At 43.5% G+C, this 20,155-nt stretch overlaps 1 protein-coding gene across 5 annotated transcripts in view; it reads left to right on the forward strand.

The window, feature by feature from the left end:
- The window catches only part of LOC129863846 (voltage-dependent N-type calcium channel subunit alpha-1B-like), a 218,384-nt gene that overhangs the window by 126,695 nt on the left and 71,534 nt on the right, over window positions 1-20,155 (forward strand). For all 5 annotated transcript variants that reach the window (XM_055936175.1, XM_055936176.1, XM_055936178.1 and 2 more), the window contains exons 10-17: window positions 2,086-2,304; window positions 2,477-2,589; window positions 2,902-3,014; window positions 3,692-3,823; window positions 14,390-14,462; window positions 14,762-14,879; window positions 15,237-15,304; window positions 15,414-15,520. In XM_055936175.1, coding sequence (XP_055792150.1) covers window positions 2,086-2,304; window positions 2,477-2,589; window positions 2,902-3,014; window positions 3,692-3,823; window positions 14,390-14,462; window positions 14,762-14,879; window positions 15,237-15,304; window positions 15,414-15,520 — 943 coding nt within the window. The remainder of the gene's footprint in view (window positions 1-2,085; window positions 2,305-2,476; window positions 2,590-2,901; window positions 3,015-3,691; window positions 3,824-14,389; window positions 14,463-14,761; window positions 14,880-15,236; window positions 15,305-15,413; window positions 15,521-20,155) is intronic.

Here is a 20,155-nt window from a genome sequence, read left to right on the forward strand (position 1 = left end):
ACAGATACGGAAGACAATCACCCACCAACAAACAGTGAGAACACCCTACCTAAATATGACTCTTAATTAGAGGAGAACGCAAAACACCTGCCTCTAATTAAGAGCCATACCAGGCAACCAAAACCAACATAGAAACAGATAACATAGACTGCCCACCCAAAACACATGCCCTGACCATAAACACATACAAAAACAACATAAAACAGGTCAGGACCGTTACACAGGGGCTATATGCAACCTGCATCTATCTCAGCAAACCATGGCAAAGTTGAATTGCAATTATAAACCTACATTTTAGTCAGTAGCCTATTCTTATTGAAATAAACAGTCAATCTCGCAAATAGGCCAGTTATAACGGTTTGTCGGCTTTAACATTTGGCACATAATAACAGCACAATTGTCAGAAAATAGCCCAATATTCGTTTTTTACATTTCGTCGAAGTATTTCTTGCACAGCGATTTCAAGATCCTCTGTCCAACTTTCATCACTTATCCTGTCGGATTTATCTATGGGTATGCACATGCGCAAAGGGAATGCTGATTGGTTGAAAGCCATGGGATATCAGACTGTGTACCACGGGTATGACCAGAACAATTATTTTACTGTTCTATTTATGTTGGTAACCAGTTTATAATAGCAGTAAGGCACCTCAGGGGTTTGTGGTATATGGCCAATATAACACGGATAAGGGCTGTGTCCAAAGAACAGCACTTGGTCGTGGTATATAGGCTATATACCACACCTTGGGCGTTATTGCTTAGTCATAGCAGTCAAAACAAGTTAAATCGACATCCATTGATGGGATATTATCTGGCGGGATCAATAAGGGCAAATTCTCTTTTCTCTTGTGACATATTCTTAAGCTCACAATAATTATTATTTTGATGGAAAACCTAATTTTGCTTCTTAGCCAATATCGTTACAAATTACGCTGATATTCCTTCTTAATTCGCTCAATAACATTATAGAAAAAGGGTTTATTGGATAAATGTGGCAACTTTTCTGTGGCTGGGTTTTGATAGGTCATTAGGCTAGAAAATTTTGCTTGACCTGGCAACCCCGGACTGACCACAACCTTCACCTTTGACCTTATCTGACTGACTCAACCTCCCAGTTTTTGTAGGGAAGGCTGACCCTTGACCTTTTACGTAATAACTTCTTGAGCTTGTCCTTACAGCTTGCACATTATCTAGGCTGTTGGTAATATGTCTCATTTTCACTCTCTGCTGACCTTTGGCCTATTCAAATGTTTTCCTATCCTCATGTGTTGTTCTAATGTCTCAATGTATTTTACTGTTTTCTCTGGTATGTAACACAAACTAACAACACTTGTTATACAAGGAAACATTTTTTTGAAGATTTTGCTTGTTTTACTGATTCATTGTAGCATGTCACAGAGGGAAAATCGGTGTAATTAACTTTTCTTATTATACTGTAAAATTCCTCCAGCATATTGGAATTAGAGTTCAATTCATTTAATTATTTAAGTTCAGTTCGCTGCACAGAAAAAAATATGTAATTGCTTGGCTTTGGGGGAAATGCTCCTAAGCATGATAACTGAAACCATTTGAGTGCATTCATATTAACGGAACCAGCTGGATTCCTCTCCTGACAACCTCCTGTGGCTGTTTTCCATCTAAATGACTGTCATGGGGATACATGCATTATTACGCAGTCAAATCTAACATTTCACTTGTTCTTATTCTAGTCTCAAGATCTGATTTCACTCCCATTGAGGCAGATTACAACCTTGAAATGCAAAACACGTATCTTTTCAGAGTGGAAAGTTCCAGTTATTTTATAGCTTCTTCTTCCTTCTGATTCTTTAGATACTTTTGCCATAGTAATTTAAGCCTTCGACCTTTTAGTGTTAGCCATTTTAGTCTTCGACTTTTTAGTGTTAGCCATTTTAGTCTTAGCCGTGTAGTTCTTTAATTAGCAAAGAAGCTGGGATTTATTCAGGTGGAATGTAGAGGAGGTGGAGTCTAAGTATGGAGCTTCTGGGTTTGATTACAGCCTGAAATAGCCGGAATATTCTTGTATGTTCCGCCTCTGACTTCACTCTTTTACCTACTTCCCCTTAGCTCCCCCTGGCTCACCGTTTGGCCGGGCCAGCGTGAAGAGCATTAAGCTGGACAGCTCATCCTACTTCCGCCGCAAGGAGAGGAGAATGCGTTTCTTCATCCGTCGCATGGTCAAAGCCCAGAGCTTCTACTGGACAGTCCTTTGCCTGGTGGGGCTCAACACACTGTGTGTGGCCATCGTCCACTATGACCAACCTGAGTGGCTCACCACTGCCCTGTGTAAGTCACTCACACGTGTATGTGCATGTAGTCAGTAGGCACACACACACACACAGAAGCATACACACACACGCGCACACTTACATTCACTATCGAATGGATGATTATCGGTAGGTGCCGAATTAAATCAATAATGGCCTTCCATGTGTTCCCCATCCCTCTGGAACCCCAGACCTGGCAGAGTTTGTGTTCCTGGGTCTGTTCCTATCTGAGATGAGCCTGAAGATGTACGGCCTGGGAGCCAGGAACTACTTCCATTCCTCTTTCAACTGCTTCGACTTTGGTGTAAGTCACCATAAATGCTTTTTTGAATAACTTGAAGAGCTAATTATTCTCTATTTCAGATGCTAACTTAACCTGACTTACATGGCCACTGGATCCATTTTCTTACATGAGAATGAAAATGTTGAATTGATTCATTGACAGTGACAGTGATTTGCTGTCCGAGTAGCAAGTAGGAGCTGCTTTGTTACAGTAGTTCTTTCCCCTTTTCTCCACTCCTCCTCTTTTCTCCTCTCCTCTTTTCTCCAATCCTCCTCTTTTCTCCAATCCTCCTCTTTTCTCCTCTCCTCATTTCTCCTCTCCTCGTCTCCACAGGTGATAATAGGGAGTATACTTGAGGTGGTGTGGTCGATGATCAAACCAGGGGCATCCTACGGCATTAGTGTACTGAGGGCTCTTCGTCTGCTCAGGTTGTTCAAGTTTACCAAGTAAGTGAACACGCATTTGAGTCCACACATAGGCCGACACACGCTTGCACTCACTTCCTGTACACTCATACAGGATATCAACATGCATTCAGAATCAACAATAAGCATACATTTTTCCTCAGAGCAAGGTCTGGCGTTGTCCCACTCTGTCTATCAGTGTACAATCCTATTAACCTTTTACTTTAGTGGGCTAAATCAGGGTCACACAGTGTTTCTTGGTAGTCTCAAACAAATCTACTTTGAAACCAAAGTGTACACCTCACACACATGGTTATGGGCTTAAAAACAGAAGACTCCTGTACCATATCAGATATAGAGTTGAAAGGTATTCAATTTAGAGTTTGAATCCCAATATTACACGTTATATTCATCACAGAAGACTAACAAAAAAAATGACAAAAAAAGTTGATTAATTATGAAATTATGAAAACTATTAATAACATTCCACCCATGAGGAAACTAGATTATTTGACTGCAGGAAAAGGCTACTGTTAGGTAGCAGTCATTTTATACTCACTAGATTAGTAATCTTGTGATTCACAACAATATAGGACATTTTTTCTCCCTGCCCATTCACTATCGCCCTCTCTCTCTCTTTCTCTCTCTCTTTCTCTGTCTCTCTCTTTCTATTTCTCTCTCTTTCTCTTCTTCCTTTCTCTTCTCTCTGTTTTCCCCAGGTACTGGAACTCCCTGAGGAACCTGGTGGTGTCTCTGCTCAACTCCATGAAGTCCATTATCAGCTTGCTCTTCCTCCTCTTCCTCTTCATTGTGGTCTTTGCTCTGCTGGGCATGCAGCTTTTTGGAGGACAGTGAGTATTCCCTCCACACTCCTCCATGGAACCTGACCCTTGGCCCCTAACGTTTCACCACTGACTCCTCTCTGGTCCTGTTTCCTAATCTCCCTCCACAACACACACACAGATACACACACTCTCTCTCTCTCTCTCTCTCTCTCTCTCTCTCTCTCTCTCTCTCTCTCTCTCTCTCTCTCTCTCTCTCTCTCTCTCTCTCTCTCTCTCTCTCTCTCTCTCTCTCTCTCTCTCTCTCACTCACTCACTCACTCACTCACTCACTCACTCACTCACTCACTCACTCACTCACTCACTCACTCACTCACTCACTCACTCACTCACTCACTCACTCTCCTCCTACCTCTAACCGTCCCCTAGTCCCTCCCCCTCTTTCTCTAATCCCTGGCCCAGCAATGCAGTGGTGTCAGACACATTGCCACAGCAGGGACCAGAGCAGCGGTGTAGCTTTGATACCAGGCTGTGTAAAACCCCATGTTTTCGGCTGACAATGAAAGCTCCTGATCTGTGCTATGCTGTATTAATCAAAGCCCTGGCTCCAACTCAGCTCTGCCTGACGACAGCCACAGACACACCATCTGCGAGGACGGTTTATAATTTAGGCCAGAGGCCAATCAAAGTAATTTTTTAGTCTGGTTTACACAGTGTCTACGTTGTCATTTGATTTTTACCTCAGCGGCCAATGCTGTTGTGTCTCTCTTGAGTCAAGGTGAGCGACCTTACCCGTTATATCGTTTCCATTGTAGCATGTAAGAGGTAAGAGCACTGAAGGGAAACTCCAGTGTCATATTCTCACTTATCTCCCAGAGTTACAGCGTTGACGGATGCTGCGTTCCCATTGGGCTGTTTGAAGGGAGAAAGAGAGAGTGTTCCCATGGTGCCATGATCAATTTAAACTGGGCAGTTCCGCCATAATGGCCACTACAGTCTGGCCTGATGGATTTGTATGAAAACGCTCTGACGTGCACATGGTGCTCAGCGAGCCTGGATGCATTGTTCTTTTCCTATGTAATCCACCTGTGTCCCGACTCAGTGTAAAACCTCATGGTAGACAGAGACAAGGCATAAATAGACTTCGATTTATGGTTGTGACCATGGTGATTCCAATATTGTTTGTTTAAAACCTATCAAATGTAGAGAACTTGTGGACATGAATAAGAAATGTAGAGACATGAATAAGGGGTCCTTATGGTATAGCTGACCCTGCTCAGTCCTGATTCATTTAGGATTTTAGACAAATTTGACTTAGTTGACCAAATCTTAGGAATCACAAATTTGAGAATATTCTTTAACCCTTTGACGCATACGATCACATATTTGGGATCATTGTTGAGTGGTCCCTGCAACGTATCATCGCAAATATGTGATTAGAACAGTAGCAACAGAACGTATGATGCAACTGTCACGCTCGTCTGAAGAAGAGGACCAAAGCGCAGCGTGGTACGTGTTCATGATAATTCATTCAAACTGAAACAAAATAACAAAGTGAGAACAAAACGAATCCGTTCTGTCTGGTGCAGACACAAAACAGAAAACAACTACCCACAAAACACAGGTGGGAAAAGGTTACCTAAGTATGGTTCTCAATCAGAAACAACGACAGACAGCTGCTTCTGATTGAGAACCACACCCGGCCAAACACACAGAAATAGAAAACATAGAAACAAAACATAGAATGCCCACCCTAAATCACGCCCTGACCAAACCAAAATAGAGACATAAAAAGGATCTCTAAGGTCAGGGTGTGACAGCAACACACGTGTCTAAACAGCAGTGTTGTCTGAAAAGCATCTAAACAATGTTTTGTACTGATGGTAAATATTCACAACTTTATTCCTCAAGTTCACCTTTAATTGTAAAAGATAAATGCGAACATCATCCGATCATCACACGGAACACATCTGCTAAACTCATTCCATAAACCAGTCTAAATAACAGGTTGTGCTGACAAAAAACAAAACATAAGTTTAAGCGACCTAACAGCCAGACCTGTTTACAATGTACCACATCTCTGGTGAGCACAAGGGAGAAATATTGTTTAGAAATGAGATGCGTGTCTGCTAAGCTAACAGCAGCTAAATTACTTACGATGGCAGCCATGTTTGTTTATGTTTGACAAGCGAAATCTCCCTAATCCCAGAATGCCATTCACTATAAGACGCAAATAAACAAAGTCAAAGATGGCTGCGCCATTGCCTAAAAATACAGTACAAATGCATGCCTACTGCGTTGCCTAATCGTAGCGCAAAAGCTGAACAGAGTCGCCAGATACTGTATTGTTTAAACTATTTTACGGGGGTTTGTCAGGGTGTTCATTTAATTTGTGAGGTGGTGTCAAGTCTATGGGAGGTAGAAATGGGTGAAGGTATTGTGGGGGAGAAATATGTTTTTTGACATTTTTGCAAATGTATTAAAAATACAAAACAGAAATAACTTATTTACATAAGTATTCAGACCCTTTGCTATCAGACTCGAAATTGAGCTCAGGTGCATCCTGTTTCCATTGATCATCCTTGAGATGTTTCTACAACTTGATTGGAGCCCACCTGTGGTAAATTCAATTGGTTGGACATGATTTGGAAAAGCCATACACCTGTCTATATAAGGTCCCACAGTTGACAGTGCATGTCAGAGCAAAAACCAACCAATGAGGTCCAAGGAATTGTCTGTAGAGATCCGAGACAGAATTGTGTCAAGGCACAGATCTGGGGAAGGGTACCAAAAAATGTATTCAGCATTGAAAGTCCCCAAGAACACGGTGGCCTCCATAATTCTTAAATGGAAGAAGTTTGGAACCACCAAGACTCTTCCTATAGCAGGCCGCCTGGCCAAACTGAGTAATCGGGGGAGAATGGCCTTGATCAGGGAGGTGAACAAGAACCTGATGGTCACTCTGACAGAGCATTCCACCAATCAGGCCTTTATGGTAGAATGTTCAGACAGATCCCACTCCTCAGTAAAAGGAACATAACAGTCTGCTTGGATTTTGCCAAAAGGCACCTAAAGACACTCAGATCATGAGAAACAGCATTCTCTGGTCTGATTAAACTAAGATTGAAATCTTTGGCCTGAATGCCAAACGTCATGTCTGGAGGAAACCTGGCACCATCCCTATGGTGAAGCATCGTGGTGGCAGCAGCATCATGCTTTGGGGATGTTTTCAGCGGCAGGAACTGGGAGACTAGTTAGGATCGAGGCAAAGATGAACGGAGCAAAGTACAGAGAGATCCTTGAAAACCTGCTCCAGAGCGTGCAGGTTCAGGTTCACCTTTCAACAGGACAACCCTAAACACACAGATCAGACAATGCAGGAGTGGCTTCGGGACAAGTCTCTGAATGTCCTTGAGTGGCCCAGTCAGAGCAGGGATCTGAACTTGATCTAACATCTTTGGAGAGACCTGAAAATAGCTGTGCAGCAACGCTCCCCATCCAACCTGACCGAGCTTGAGAGGATCTGCAGAGAAGAATGGGAGAAACTCCCCAAATACAGATGTGCTAAGCTTGTAGCGTCCTACCCAAGAAGACTCAATGCTAAACTCGCTGTCAAAGGTGCTTCAACAAAGTATTGAGTAAAGGGACTGAATCCTTATGTAAATGTAATATTTCCATATATTTAATTTTTTATTTGCTAATTAAAAAAAAAAAAAAAATGTTTTTGCTTTGTCATTATGGGGTATTGTGTGTAGATTGATGAGCGGAAAAAACAATGTAATACATTTTTTAATAAGACTGTAACGTAACTCAATATGGAAAAAGTAAAGGGGTCTGAATAGTTTCCGAAGGCAGTGTGCATGCAGTATGCTACAGCAGAAAGGACAAAGGCACTTACTTTGATAGGAACGCACACATGTCCAAAGTCCAACAATAATGAAGGCAATGCGGGCGCCAGCCAGAAAATGTGCCAGGGGGAAAAGTTTACAACAGGAAGGGATATAGAGTGCGGCCACAGTCATCTAGAGTATTTTCCAAAAGCACGTAAGGAATACGATATGTAGCACACCAATAAGGTAGCAGGTAGCCTAGAGATTAATCGTTGGGCCAAGAACCAACAGGTCACTGGTTTGAATCCCTGAGCCGAAGAGGTGAAAGGCACTTAACTGTAATTGCTCCTGTAAGTTGCTCTGAAGAGTGTCTGCTGAAATGACCCAAAAAATATGAAACACCATCTCTATCTAATAGAGGAGGTAATAATCAGATGTTTATATGAAAAAAAAACGAATTCCAACTGCATTATCTTTTTTTATCTTATCTTTCTATCCTACCCATTGTTCGTACTAGCATTTGACTTGAGCTTCTCACGTATCCCCTGCTAGCGGTGATGTCCTGCAGACATTCAAATCTCTGCAGAGCAGGAGACTGCTCCCTCAAATGGTTTACTTTCCCTTCATGAATTTTACTGAGAGATTTGTCTGGGGTTGGCTGATAGGGGTGCAACCGCTGCAGTGTATAATCGACTCAATCATTAGCTATCTGAGTATAGATATTGAAGTCTGTTTATGCCTCGTCTCTGTCTCCCTGGTGTTTTTACATGGAGTCGGGACACAGGTTTATTACATAAGACAAGAACAATGGATCCAGACTCATCCATTAACTGAAAAACAAGTTGTTTCGTGCAACACCCCTCTGCGACTTTAACCTTTTTCACGCAAGTTCCTAATATCTCTAACGGTCGCCCCAGCGTGAGTTTTTTTATGAGCAGGATGTCAGACTGCTCTCACTGTTCTAAAATGTGATTGTTACACAACAGGACAGTTAACCCACACTGCCTTCAAACCAAGGCATGCTGCCTGCTAATTATCTATAGGCTATGTTTCAACTTGTCCATTTCAAATCATTTTATTTTGAAACAACATTGTGTTCCACTTCCTCATTAATTCACATAGAAGTAGCCCATTTCACTGTTGCGGACTATTTATGTTTGAGGCTTTACTGAGCCGGACAGACTTCTCTCTTCGACAAGAGCCAAAGCACTTCCCCAGATCAAGTATGTAGACATTTGTGCATCTCTAGTCAGGGGGCCTTGCACAAACTAGAGCATATTCCTCTCATTCTCTACAGAGCAGAGCCAGATGCACATCACGTTGTGCTCTCACAAGCTTCTGTTTGAGGATTGATTAAATGAAGTCCCTGTAGATGCCTTGTGGGAGCGAAACAACATCCAATCCCTATTATCATAGTAAACACTGTGGAGGTCTGCACATCGGCCCCAGAGCATGCTGCGACTGCCACTGCCTCCAGGGTGCAGCCTATGTTAATCTTGCCAACCAAGACAGAGAAAGGGAACGAGGGAACGAGGGAAAAGACCACGGCTGCATATTTGCGGGTGGACAATCCAGCTGATTGAACTTACCACCCCTATACTTACTATCTCTCGCACACACACAAACACACACACACAAACACACACACACACACAAACACACACACACAAACACACACACACAAACACACACACACACAAACACACACACACAAACACACACATATGCACCACCACCACCACTGCTGGTTCTCTAAGCAGGGTAGATCAGGAGTCGTTTATAAAGCTGGTTGCTGTGTTGACCATATTTGCCCTCTTCTCAATCCAACCACTCCTCTAATGCTTTGTCCTCACGCCATCACTTCCATTCGGATGCTCTTCCATCAGTGGCGTATCGCAGGTCCGAGCAAGAGTAGAGAGAAAATGTGCAGAATTATAGCTAATCTCAGGCTATTTTACATATTTTGCCATGAGGCTGAGAGAAAATGTTGCTGTTCATAGCTCAGGGATTCTTGAAAGTGGGGACAGTCTCAAACAAATGTATACAAATATTTGTCTTAATATTAGAAACATTTGAAATATATATTTTGATAGACCAAAGTATCAGCTATCACACCATGTCAACGTCCTAATTATTATATATTTTCTTTCATAAAATGCAACTAACTGGATTTATGTCAACTCTGTCAGACACCATAAAAGGCATTTCATTTTTACAATTATTGTCCAACAAGTGTTTAAAGGCCTTGATTGTTTAATTCTAACATTATATTATTCAAATATGTAATACAAATCTCCAAACGTCTTTTTGTTTGGTTTCATAGCACTTCCAGGGCTAATTTCGTTAGCATTTTGGGATGTAATTCTAGATTTAGAACATAAAACAACATTTAAAAAGCAAACACTGTCCCTTAGTTCTAGCACAGTAAATACTTATAATGTTTAAGCATATGTTGCAGAACACTGATTAAAATATTTGTTATATTGACCAATACATTTTGACAGTGACAGAGTTGACAACAGATACTCAGAACATACATATTTTTGCCTCTAAAAATAAAAGTTGAATTCAAACATTTATAAAATATGGAAATTTATTCATTTGAAAATCCCCAATAAAAACATAGCTGAAGTTAGACACAAATTTTACGGAGTTGACAAAAATAGCATTTTTCTTCTTCATTCAAAGTGTACACACATGTCACGATCGTCTTCTTGAGAAAGAGAGGACCAAGGTGCAGCGCGTGAAAAATACATCTTCTTTTAATGAAGGAAAAAACAAACACTTTTACAAAATGAACAAAACAAACGTGAAGCTAAACCTGAACTAAGTGCACACATGCAACATAGAACATAGACATAGACAATTACCCACAACCACCTAAAGCCTATGGCTGCCTTAAATATGACTCCCAATCAGAGACAACAATAAACAGCTGTCTCTGATTGAGAACCAAATCAGGCAACCATAGACTTTCCTAAACACCTACACTGAACACAATCCCATACATACTAAAAACCCCTTAAACAATACACACACCCTAAACTAGACAAAACACACAAAGACAACCCACCCCAACTCACGCCCTGACCAACTAATTAAATAAAAGAAAAAGGAACAATAGGTCAGGAACGTGACAACACAGGAGTTGCTTTGACTCTTAAACCTAATTAAATGTAACATAGTTGTACCGAAATTCATATTCTATCAGGCAGATGGAGTTGACAGTTTATGGTTAAGACCATGCTGATTCCAATGTCGTTTGTTTAAATCTATCAAAAGTAGAGAACTTTGTTGCACTACATGTATTGAGGACATGAATAAGCAATGTAGAGACATGAATAAGGGGTCCTTATGGTATAGCTGGCCCTGCTCATTCCTGATTCATTTAGGATTTTAGACAAATCTGACAGAATTCACCAAATCTCTGAACGCATTTCTTTGGAATCACAGTTTTGAGAGAAATAAGTCACAGAGGGCTATTGTCACGCTCGTCGAAATGAATGTACCAAGGCATAGCGTGCGTAGAGTTCCACATATTTTAATTAATCGAAACTCACCAAACAAAAATAATCAAGCACAAACGAAATGTGAAGCTAATGGCGTGCACACAGGCAACTAACCAAAAAAACAAGATCCCACTAACTAAAGGTGGAAAAAAGGCTGCCTAAGTATGATCCCCAGTCAGAGACAACGATAGACAGCTGCCTCTGATTGGGAACCATACCCGGCCAACAAAGAAATAGAAAAACTAGAATGCCCACCCAAATCACACCCGACCTAACCAAATAGAGAATTTAAAAGGCTCTCTAAGGTCAGGGCATGACAGCTATTGCAATAAACTACATAAGATGTTTTTTCAGTTAATATCCATTATCGGCATTTTTTAGAATTTTAAACACTTTTTGGGGATTTAAAATTGGGATCCTTTGCTCCGGACAAGGGCATTTCTGGGCATAGAGCAGACATGGAAATTAATAATATTGAAAGTATTACAAATATTTTTCCTTATAAAATTCCCCTAAAAATACATTGAAGATCAAATAATGCAACAAAATCATTTATTTCACAAATAAAAATAGAGTTTCCCCGCCGGACAAGGATTGTCTCAGCTTTCAAGCATATCTGAGCTATTTTCCTGGTATTCTACACATTTTGTCATGATGCTGAGAGAAAATGTTGCACTTTCAAAGTACATTTCCTTTAGTTCTAAACATTTATTTTATGGCTTATGATGTGTTCACATGCTATCTGGGGGGCCCGACCTCTGGGGGCACCCCAACCAAAAAACCTAAACGTAAAGATTGGGGCCCCCAAAGATCATGGGCTCCTGCCTTGAGACGCTACGGAAGTGTGTGCTTCGCAAGTGTCTTTCACTCACACCAGTGCGATCTCTACCAAAGCAATTTCTTAAGTGTACATTGCAAGTCTATCTAGTAATACATTTATAATCACTCATTGGGGTTATCGTGTAACCTTGTCAGAATTTTCGAGCATTCAAAGGGTAAGGGGAAAGCACAACTCAGCATTGAGAAAGCCCATCCTGAATGCCCGTCTCAAATGACACACAAGCATCATATGTCGTATTCTACGCTCATAGACTATAATGCATATTTGGACATGCATATGACTGTATGTAGCGGCTTTTGCAAGTGCTAAGGTAAGTCAATCAACAGTGTTTTCATTGGAGCTATTGTCAAACCACTGACGGTACTGTTTGATAAACAGTACTCCTATGAACATGTTTATCTTGTCTGACTCTGCACACATGTACTGTATAAAATGTAGACACATGATCAGTTGGTCACAGGGGATGGTCAGTGTTCTCCTGTGTTAACAGTGAACGATCATAGTGTCATAGGTAGCATGTATCTGTGCAATGGTGTTTCTTCTTGTTCTGTGGGATAACTATACATCCCTCCATTGTATCTTTATTTCATTCTCTCACTTCTTCACGTCTTCTTCAGTTTCGAGACTGCAGACTCAGGTTTTGTCAGGTTTGTTCCTCAAAAGGGAGGGAGTCATTTTAACATGGGGTTGGGGTTCTTGACGACTTGATAGAGGAACATTTCCTTTGTGTGTGTGGGATTGGTATGGTCATGCAACTGACCTGGATAACATTATGAATGTGTTTGTTGCTACAATGAATCACAACATGTTTACACAAAGTTTATAATCAAATATAAAATCAAATCAGAGTTTATTTCTCACATGTACAGGATACAGCAGGTGTAAACAATATAGTGAAATACATCCAATGTCTTACTCAACAGGTTGGTTATACTAAGTCATATAAAGAAATACACACGAGAAATAATAAAGTACACATGAAAATAGAATAAATACACACGAGAATATACACTTTATATGACAAGGTCAGTATCAGTACCAATCAATGAAAGTGATACTTGTGTCAGTTGTGTACTCAGGGTTAAAGTGACAGCAGGATACAGTTTAAAATACTTGAGCGTGTTTCATTGCTAACAATCTATATTATTTATTTAATCAATTTAAAAGTATCTGTTTCAACCTCTATTCCACTGAGATTTGTATTGCTTGTTATGGAGAAGTTGGACCAGTCTTGTTTTGTGTAAGCTTGTGGTTATACATCAGTGGGTGCTTCAGAAGACATTGATACATGTATGTTGTATTATAGTTAATAGCTATAGTCACAGCTACTGACACAGAGCAGAGGAAAACAGAACATAAAAATAAACTCCAAAACTACCTCTGATGCTCAGGTCTCTTCTACCTGTCCTCATTCTCTGGCTGCGTCCCAAATGGCACCCTATTCTCTTTATAGTGCACTACTATTGACCAGAACCCTATGGGCCCTGGTCAAAAGTAGTGCACTATAAAGGGAATAAGGTGCCATTTGGAACACAATCCCTGTCTGTTTCTCTGCACTATACCATGTAGATAGTTCAGGCGTCACATCAGGAGTGATGTGAAGGCTGGAGCTGTGGACTTGTGTGGCTCCCTCCCTGATGACTTGTGTTTCCTGTTGTTCCATGGCTCTGTATTATTTCATGACTGTCATATAAAACAACCTTCACAACCATCTCCTAGGCCAATCTTTACCTGAAGCCTTGGAACCTTGCACTGTGTTTGGGTCGAGGGGGGGGTGGACTGTGATGTACTGTAACAGTAAAAATAATGCCTGGGTCTTGAGCCCTCTGTGAGGTTTGTTTTCTTACTATGTGCACATAATACTGTCCTGTCATCTCCATAAAGAAATCACTGAAACAATGAAAGTAAAGGGAATCAATCATTGTTCAAAGCAGCGTTTCTCTATGACTGTTGTTGTAATGTGTGGGTATTTTGATGGAATCCTTTCCATGCACAGAAAACATGTTTTGAAGCTTACAGTAGCCTACGGTGCACATGCTATGTGTATGTGTACTCAGACACAACATAGTGGAAAGCTGTTGTTGCGTTGAATTAGTTAGAGCAGGTTTTTTTCCAAAGAGTATGCCTGCCAGTTGATGTCAGTTGGCAGACGTTCAGTAATTCAGGGTTGGTGTAGCGTATCCAATGACTGCAGACGTCATTATAATAGCTCTATACACAACAACACATTGACCCAGTTTGTTTGATGATATTGCCTTGATTAAATTCCTATTTGATTTGCGTTTCACATACAGCACTGTGCTCTGCTGTCCCATTTCATCTGCTGTGACCACTAGGGTCACTACACTCCAACCTGGATGGAAGACAATGTATCTGATTCTGAACGTCCTCTCTGTCATCTCTCAAGCCAGAAGGCTTCAGTGTGACTTGATGTGTTCATTGTTCTTTCTCCAAGGTTTAATTTCGAAGAGGAGACGCCGACGACCAACTTCGATACCTTCCCGGCGGCCATTCTCACCGTCTTCCAGGTACACCGTGTCTCTACTTCTGTCCTTTTATTTAACCAACTTTCCCTTTGGAGCTCTTTCCTTTGGAATGTTGGACTAGTTGAAAGAATTGTGTGTTGAACAAAGATAGTTTGTAATTAGTGGAATGTAGTGGTCTACTCTTTGTTCCTAAATTACTAATCTTTCTATTAGCCTGTGTTAGACTTTTGAAAGTCATAACGGCTGAACTTTTGATGCCGCAGTGTAACTCAATATTTTGTTAATTTATTATGAATTATGAATAATTTGCGTATTCTTCATCTCTCTATGATCAACGTCAGATTCTGACTGGCGAGGATTGGAATGCAGTAATGTATCATGGCATTGAGTCTCAGGGGGGCGTGCGGCGGGGAATGTTCTCCTCGGTCTACTTCATCGTCCTCACACTCTTTGGAAACTGTATCCTCTCTGATCCTAAGTCGTGCCATTGCATGGATATCAGAGATTTTATCTGCATGAAGCGTTTATGGAGTGAAATAGAAATATCTCATGTCATGAAAAAACACTGGAGAGAAGTGCTGCAATGAGAGCTGTACATTTTGAACATTTATTTCTGGGGGGGGGGCATGCTCCCGGACCCCCCTAGAAGGGTTCCCCCAGTGAATTCTGAGTTTGAGTGATACTGTAACCCTTTTTAATGGCATGCCATCTAGTCTGTTGCTGATGGTCAAAGTGTTTGGTTGCAATGTACCATGGCTTAGCCATGAAAGCCACTACTGTTGTGTCAAGTTTTTTCCTGAGCTTAGTTCCAACCAGACACTCTCCTGAACGTCTTTTTGGCTATCGCCGTCGACAACCTCGCCAATGCACAGGAGCTCACCAAGGTAAGGCTGAGGAACGCAAGGAACCATGTCCTACCCTGGGAACCTTTTCTGTTTTTTTTCTGAATAAAATGACCGTTGGTTACCTATCCCTTCTGGTTTATTGGTCCAGGATGAGGAGAAGCAGGAGGAAGAAGCCAATAAGAAGCTGGCCCTGCAGAAGGCCATGGAGGTGAAGGAGGTCAGCCCCATGTCAGCAGCCAACATCTCCATCGCTGTGTAAGTCTAATGTTCCAGTCCCCCCTGCGCTCTCCAAACATGGTCTCTTCCTTTCGTGTTCCCTCCCATTCTGACATCAGCCTGTCGTTATACTGTGAAGAATCAGATATAGCTTGTTCTGCCCTTTGTCAATGTGCTGTTGATGTTGGTGTCTTGGCTCTGAACACTGTCTCAAAGTAGCTCTGTTGTGATATTGCCTCTGTCCATGTGTATTCTCCTAACTACATGATTGACGTGTCTACGGGGCGAAAGGTAGCTTATTGGTAAAGAGCGCTGGGTGAGTAACTGAAACATCGCTGGTTCAAATCCCGGAGCCGACTAGGTGAAAAATCTGGCTGTTAACCCTAACTGCTCCTGTAAGTCGCTCTGGATCAAAGTGTCTCCTAAATGACGAAACTGTAAACTTCTGTGTATATGTTTCTATCTACGTGTGTGCTTTGACTACGATCCTTCTCTTTCCCCCGTCTATGGCAATATCCCCCAATTGCATTGTAATGTTGGTCATGATTGCCTTACAGAACTGGGAGCCCCTCTGTTATCCTCCTCCCATACTGAGGTGGAAGAGGTGACACAGACAATGTCTCAATTGGCACCCTATTCCCTATATGTGCCATGTAGTATACATCACCAATTAGATATTGACAGGAGTGGATGCTTGATCTGAAACTGATCTCCAATCAGCATTCGTTTCCTCGGCCTTTCGCTCTCATTTAGTGAACATCGACATGACTGAGTCATCTACTAGAGTCTGATGGAGTCAGTCAGAACATTGTCAACATCAACAATCTCCTATAACCTAGTTATTGTATCTAACCACACAGCCATGCCCTCTCACCACTGGTATTGGCTTTAGGACTAATTCATCACTTGGCATTAAGGATGCCATTATGCATTAGGTAAGAGATGAGCTTGGCCCTCTATTGATAACATAACGAATATTGACAAAACATTTTGACGGTCAATAAGTCATTGGTTTGTACATGGCCATGCATCAGTAATGTCAGTCTCAGCCCAGGTGGGACACATGGTTTATTAGATGGATATGACATGGCCTCTGTGTCCTGACTGTGACCACAATGACCAGGGCACATATTGATGCAGACCCTCAGAGCAAGAATGCTGATCAGTTTTGTCTTTAAGATCATAATGGATAAGATTATATGGCTAGGAGGGACCTGATCCTAGATCAGCACTCCTACTCGGAGACACATTGTGGATACGGGCCCAGGTCAGAATGGTGGTTAGTTTAAGAAACCAAATCATTAAAAATAATTAATAATTTATCTCTCAATGACAGATGAGCATCTGACCAAATTAACTTCTAATTGGTCCCAATCCCGGATCCGGGAGCCCCCTCATCAGTAAAAAAGCTGACTAGCATAGCCTAGCATAGCGCCACAAGTAAATACTAGCATCTAAATATCATGAAATAACAAGTCCAAGACACCAGATGAAAGATACACATCTTGTGAATCCAGCCATCATTTCTGATTTTTAAAATGTTTTACAGGGAAGACACAATATGTATTTCTATTAGCTAACCACGATAGCAAAAGACATAACTTTTTTTTCTCCACCATTTTTTTACTGCATAGCTAGCTATCACAAATTCGACCAAATAAAGATAGAAATAGTCACTAACCAAGAAACAACTTCATCAGATGACAGTCTGATAACATATTTATTGTATAGCATATGTTTTGTTCGACAAATGTGCATATTTCAGGTATAAATCATAGTTTTACATTGCAGCCACCATCACAACTCTCACCAAAGCAACTAGAATAACTACAGAGAGCAACGTGAATGACCTAAATACTCATCATAAAACATTTCTGAAAAATACACAGCGTACAGCAAATGAAAGACAAAGATTGTAACGGTCCTGACCTGTTTTATGTTGTTTTTGTATGTGTTTAGGTCAGGGCATGTGTTTTGGGTGGGCAGTCTATGTTATCTGTTTCTATGTTGGTTTTGGTTGCCTGGTATGGCTCTTAATTAGAGGCAGGTGTTTTGCGTTCTCCTCTAATTAAGAGTCATATTTAGGTAGGGTGTTCTCACTGTTTGTTTGTGGGTGATTGTCTCCTGTTTTTGTGTCGATGTTACACCATACGGGATTGTTTCGGTTTGTTCGTACGTTCTTTGTAGTAAGTACTTGTTCGTTCGTTCTGCGTGTGTTATGTCAGTTCGTCGTGCTAAGTCTGTCTACTTTCGTTTTGTTATTTTGTTAGTTTACTCAAGTATAGTTTGTTTCGTTTCGTCTTGTAAATAAAATTCATCATGTATTCACAACCCGCTGCGCCTTGGCTCGATCACTACTCCACCTCTTCTTATGAAGAGAGAGAGGAACGCCGTTACAGAATCACCCACCTTTCCAGAGCCAAGCAGCGGAGTAATTGGAGTAAGGGACAGGAAAACAAGGATTTCTGGACTTGGGAGCAGATATTGAATGGAGAAGGTCCCTGGGCTAAGGCAGGAGAGAATCGCCGCTCTCAGGAAGAGAGGGAGGCAGCTAAAACCCAGGAGCGGTGGTTTGAGGAGGCAGCAAGGAGACGTGGCTGGAAGCCCGAAAAGCCATGGGAGCAGCTGGAGGCACTGGGGAGAGCAGAGGCTACCGGAGAGAGGAACCGGAGCTATGAGGGAACGCGTCTGGCACGGAAGCCCAAAAAGCCCGTAAGTAATTCCCAAAAATTTCTTGGGGGGAGGCTAGGAGGTAGTGGGCCTAGGGCAGGTAGGAGACCTGCGCCCACTTCCCAGGCTTACCGTGGAGAGCGGGAGTACGGGCAGGCGCCGTGTTACGCAGTAGAGCGCACGGTGTCTCCTGTACGAGTGCATAGCCCAGTGCGGGTTATTCCACCTCCCCGTACTGGTAGGGCTAGATTGGGTATTGAGCCAGGTGTCATGAGGCCGGCTCAACGCGTCTGGTCTCCAGTGCGTCTCCTCGGGCCGGCATACATGGCACCGGCCTTACGCATGGTTTCCCCGGTTCGCCTACATAGGCCGGTGCGGGTTATTCCACCTCCCCGCACTGGTCGGGCGACCGGGAGCATTCAACCAGGTAAGGTTGGGCAGGCTCAATGCTCAAGAGTGCCAGTACGCCTCCACGGTCCGGTATTTCCGGCGCCACCTCCCCGCCCCAGCCTAGTACCTACAGTGCCTATACTACGCACTAGGCTACCAGTGCGTCTCCTGAGCCCAGTTCCTCCTCCACGCACTCTCTCTGTAGTGCGTGTATCCAGTTCGGTGCCTCCAGTTCCGGCACCACGCACTAAGCCTCCTGTGCGTCTCCAGAGCCCTGAACACACTGTATCTTCTCCCCCTACTAATCCTGATGTGCTTGTCCTCAGCCCGGTGTCACCAGTGCCGGTACCTCGCATCAGGTATAGAGTGGGCTTTGAGAATACAGTGTGCCCTGTTCCTGCTCCCCGCACTAGTAGGAAGGTGCTTATCCTTAGCCCGGTGCCTCCAGTTCCGGCACCACGCACCAGGTCTAGAGTGCGCCGTATCCGGCCAGAGCCATCCGTCTCCCCAGCGCCGTCTGAGCCATCCGTCTGCCATGAGCCTGCAAAGCCGCCCGTCTGCCATGAGCCTGCAAAGCCGCCCGTCTGCCATGAGCCTACAGAGCCGTCCGCCAGACAGGAGCCGCTAGAGCCGCCCGCCAGACAGGAGCCGCTAGAGCCGCCCGCCAGACAGGATCCGCCAGAGCCGCCAACCAGACAGGATCTGCCAGAGCCGCCAACCAGACAGGATCTGCCAGAGCCGCCAACCAGACAGGATCTGCCAGAGCCGCCAGCGAGCCATGAGCAGCCAGAGCCGTCAGAGAGCCATGAGCGTCGAGAGCCGTCAGCCTGCCATGAGCGTCGAGAGCCGTCAGCCTGCCATGAGCGTCGAGAGCCGTCAGCCTGCCATGAGCGTCGAGAGCCGTCAGCCTGCCATGAGCGTCGAGAGCCGTCAGCCTGCCATGAGCGTCGAGAGCCGTCAGCCTGCATAGACCTGCCAGAGTCCCTCAGCCAGGATCTGCCAGAGTATATCAGCCGGGACCTGCCCCTTGTCCCGGTGCTGCCCCTTGTCCCGGTGCTGCCCCTTGTCCCGGTGCTGCCCCTTGTCCCGGTGCTGCCCCTTGTCCCGGTGCTGGCCCTTGTCCCGGTGCTGCCCCTTGTCCCGGTGCTGCCCCTTGTCCCGGTGCTGCCCCTTGTCCCGGTGCTGCCCCTTGTCCCGGTGCTGCCCCTTGTCCCGGTGCTGCCCCTTGTCCCGGTGCTGCCCCTTCTCCTGGTGCTGGCCGTTTATTTAGGGGATGTGAGTTTTAGGGTGGTCATTGGGAGGGGTAGACAGAAGCGGGGGGTGACTATGGTGGTGTGGGGACAGCGTCCAGAGCCGGAGCCACCACCGTGGTCAACTGCCCACCCAGACCCTCCCCTGGACTTTGTGCTGGTGCGCCCGGCGTTCGCACCTTGAGGGGGGGGGGGTTCTGTAACGGTCCTGACCTGTTTTATGTTGTTTTTGTATGTGTTTAGGTCAGGGCATGTGTTTTGGGTGGGCAGTCTATGTTATCTGTTTCTATGTTGGTTTTGGTTGCCTGGTATGGCTCTTAATTAGAGGCAGGTGTTTTGCGTTCTCCTCTAATTAAGAGTCATA

The sequence above is a fragment of the Salvelinus fontinalis genome, chromosome 10, assembly GCF_029448725.1.
Source record: "Salvelinus fontinalis isolate EN_2023a chromosome 10, ASM2944872v1, whole genome shotgun sequence".
Lineage (NCBI taxonomy): Eukaryota > Metazoa > Chordata > Actinopteri > Salmoniformes > Salmonidae > Salvelinus > Salvelinus fontinalis.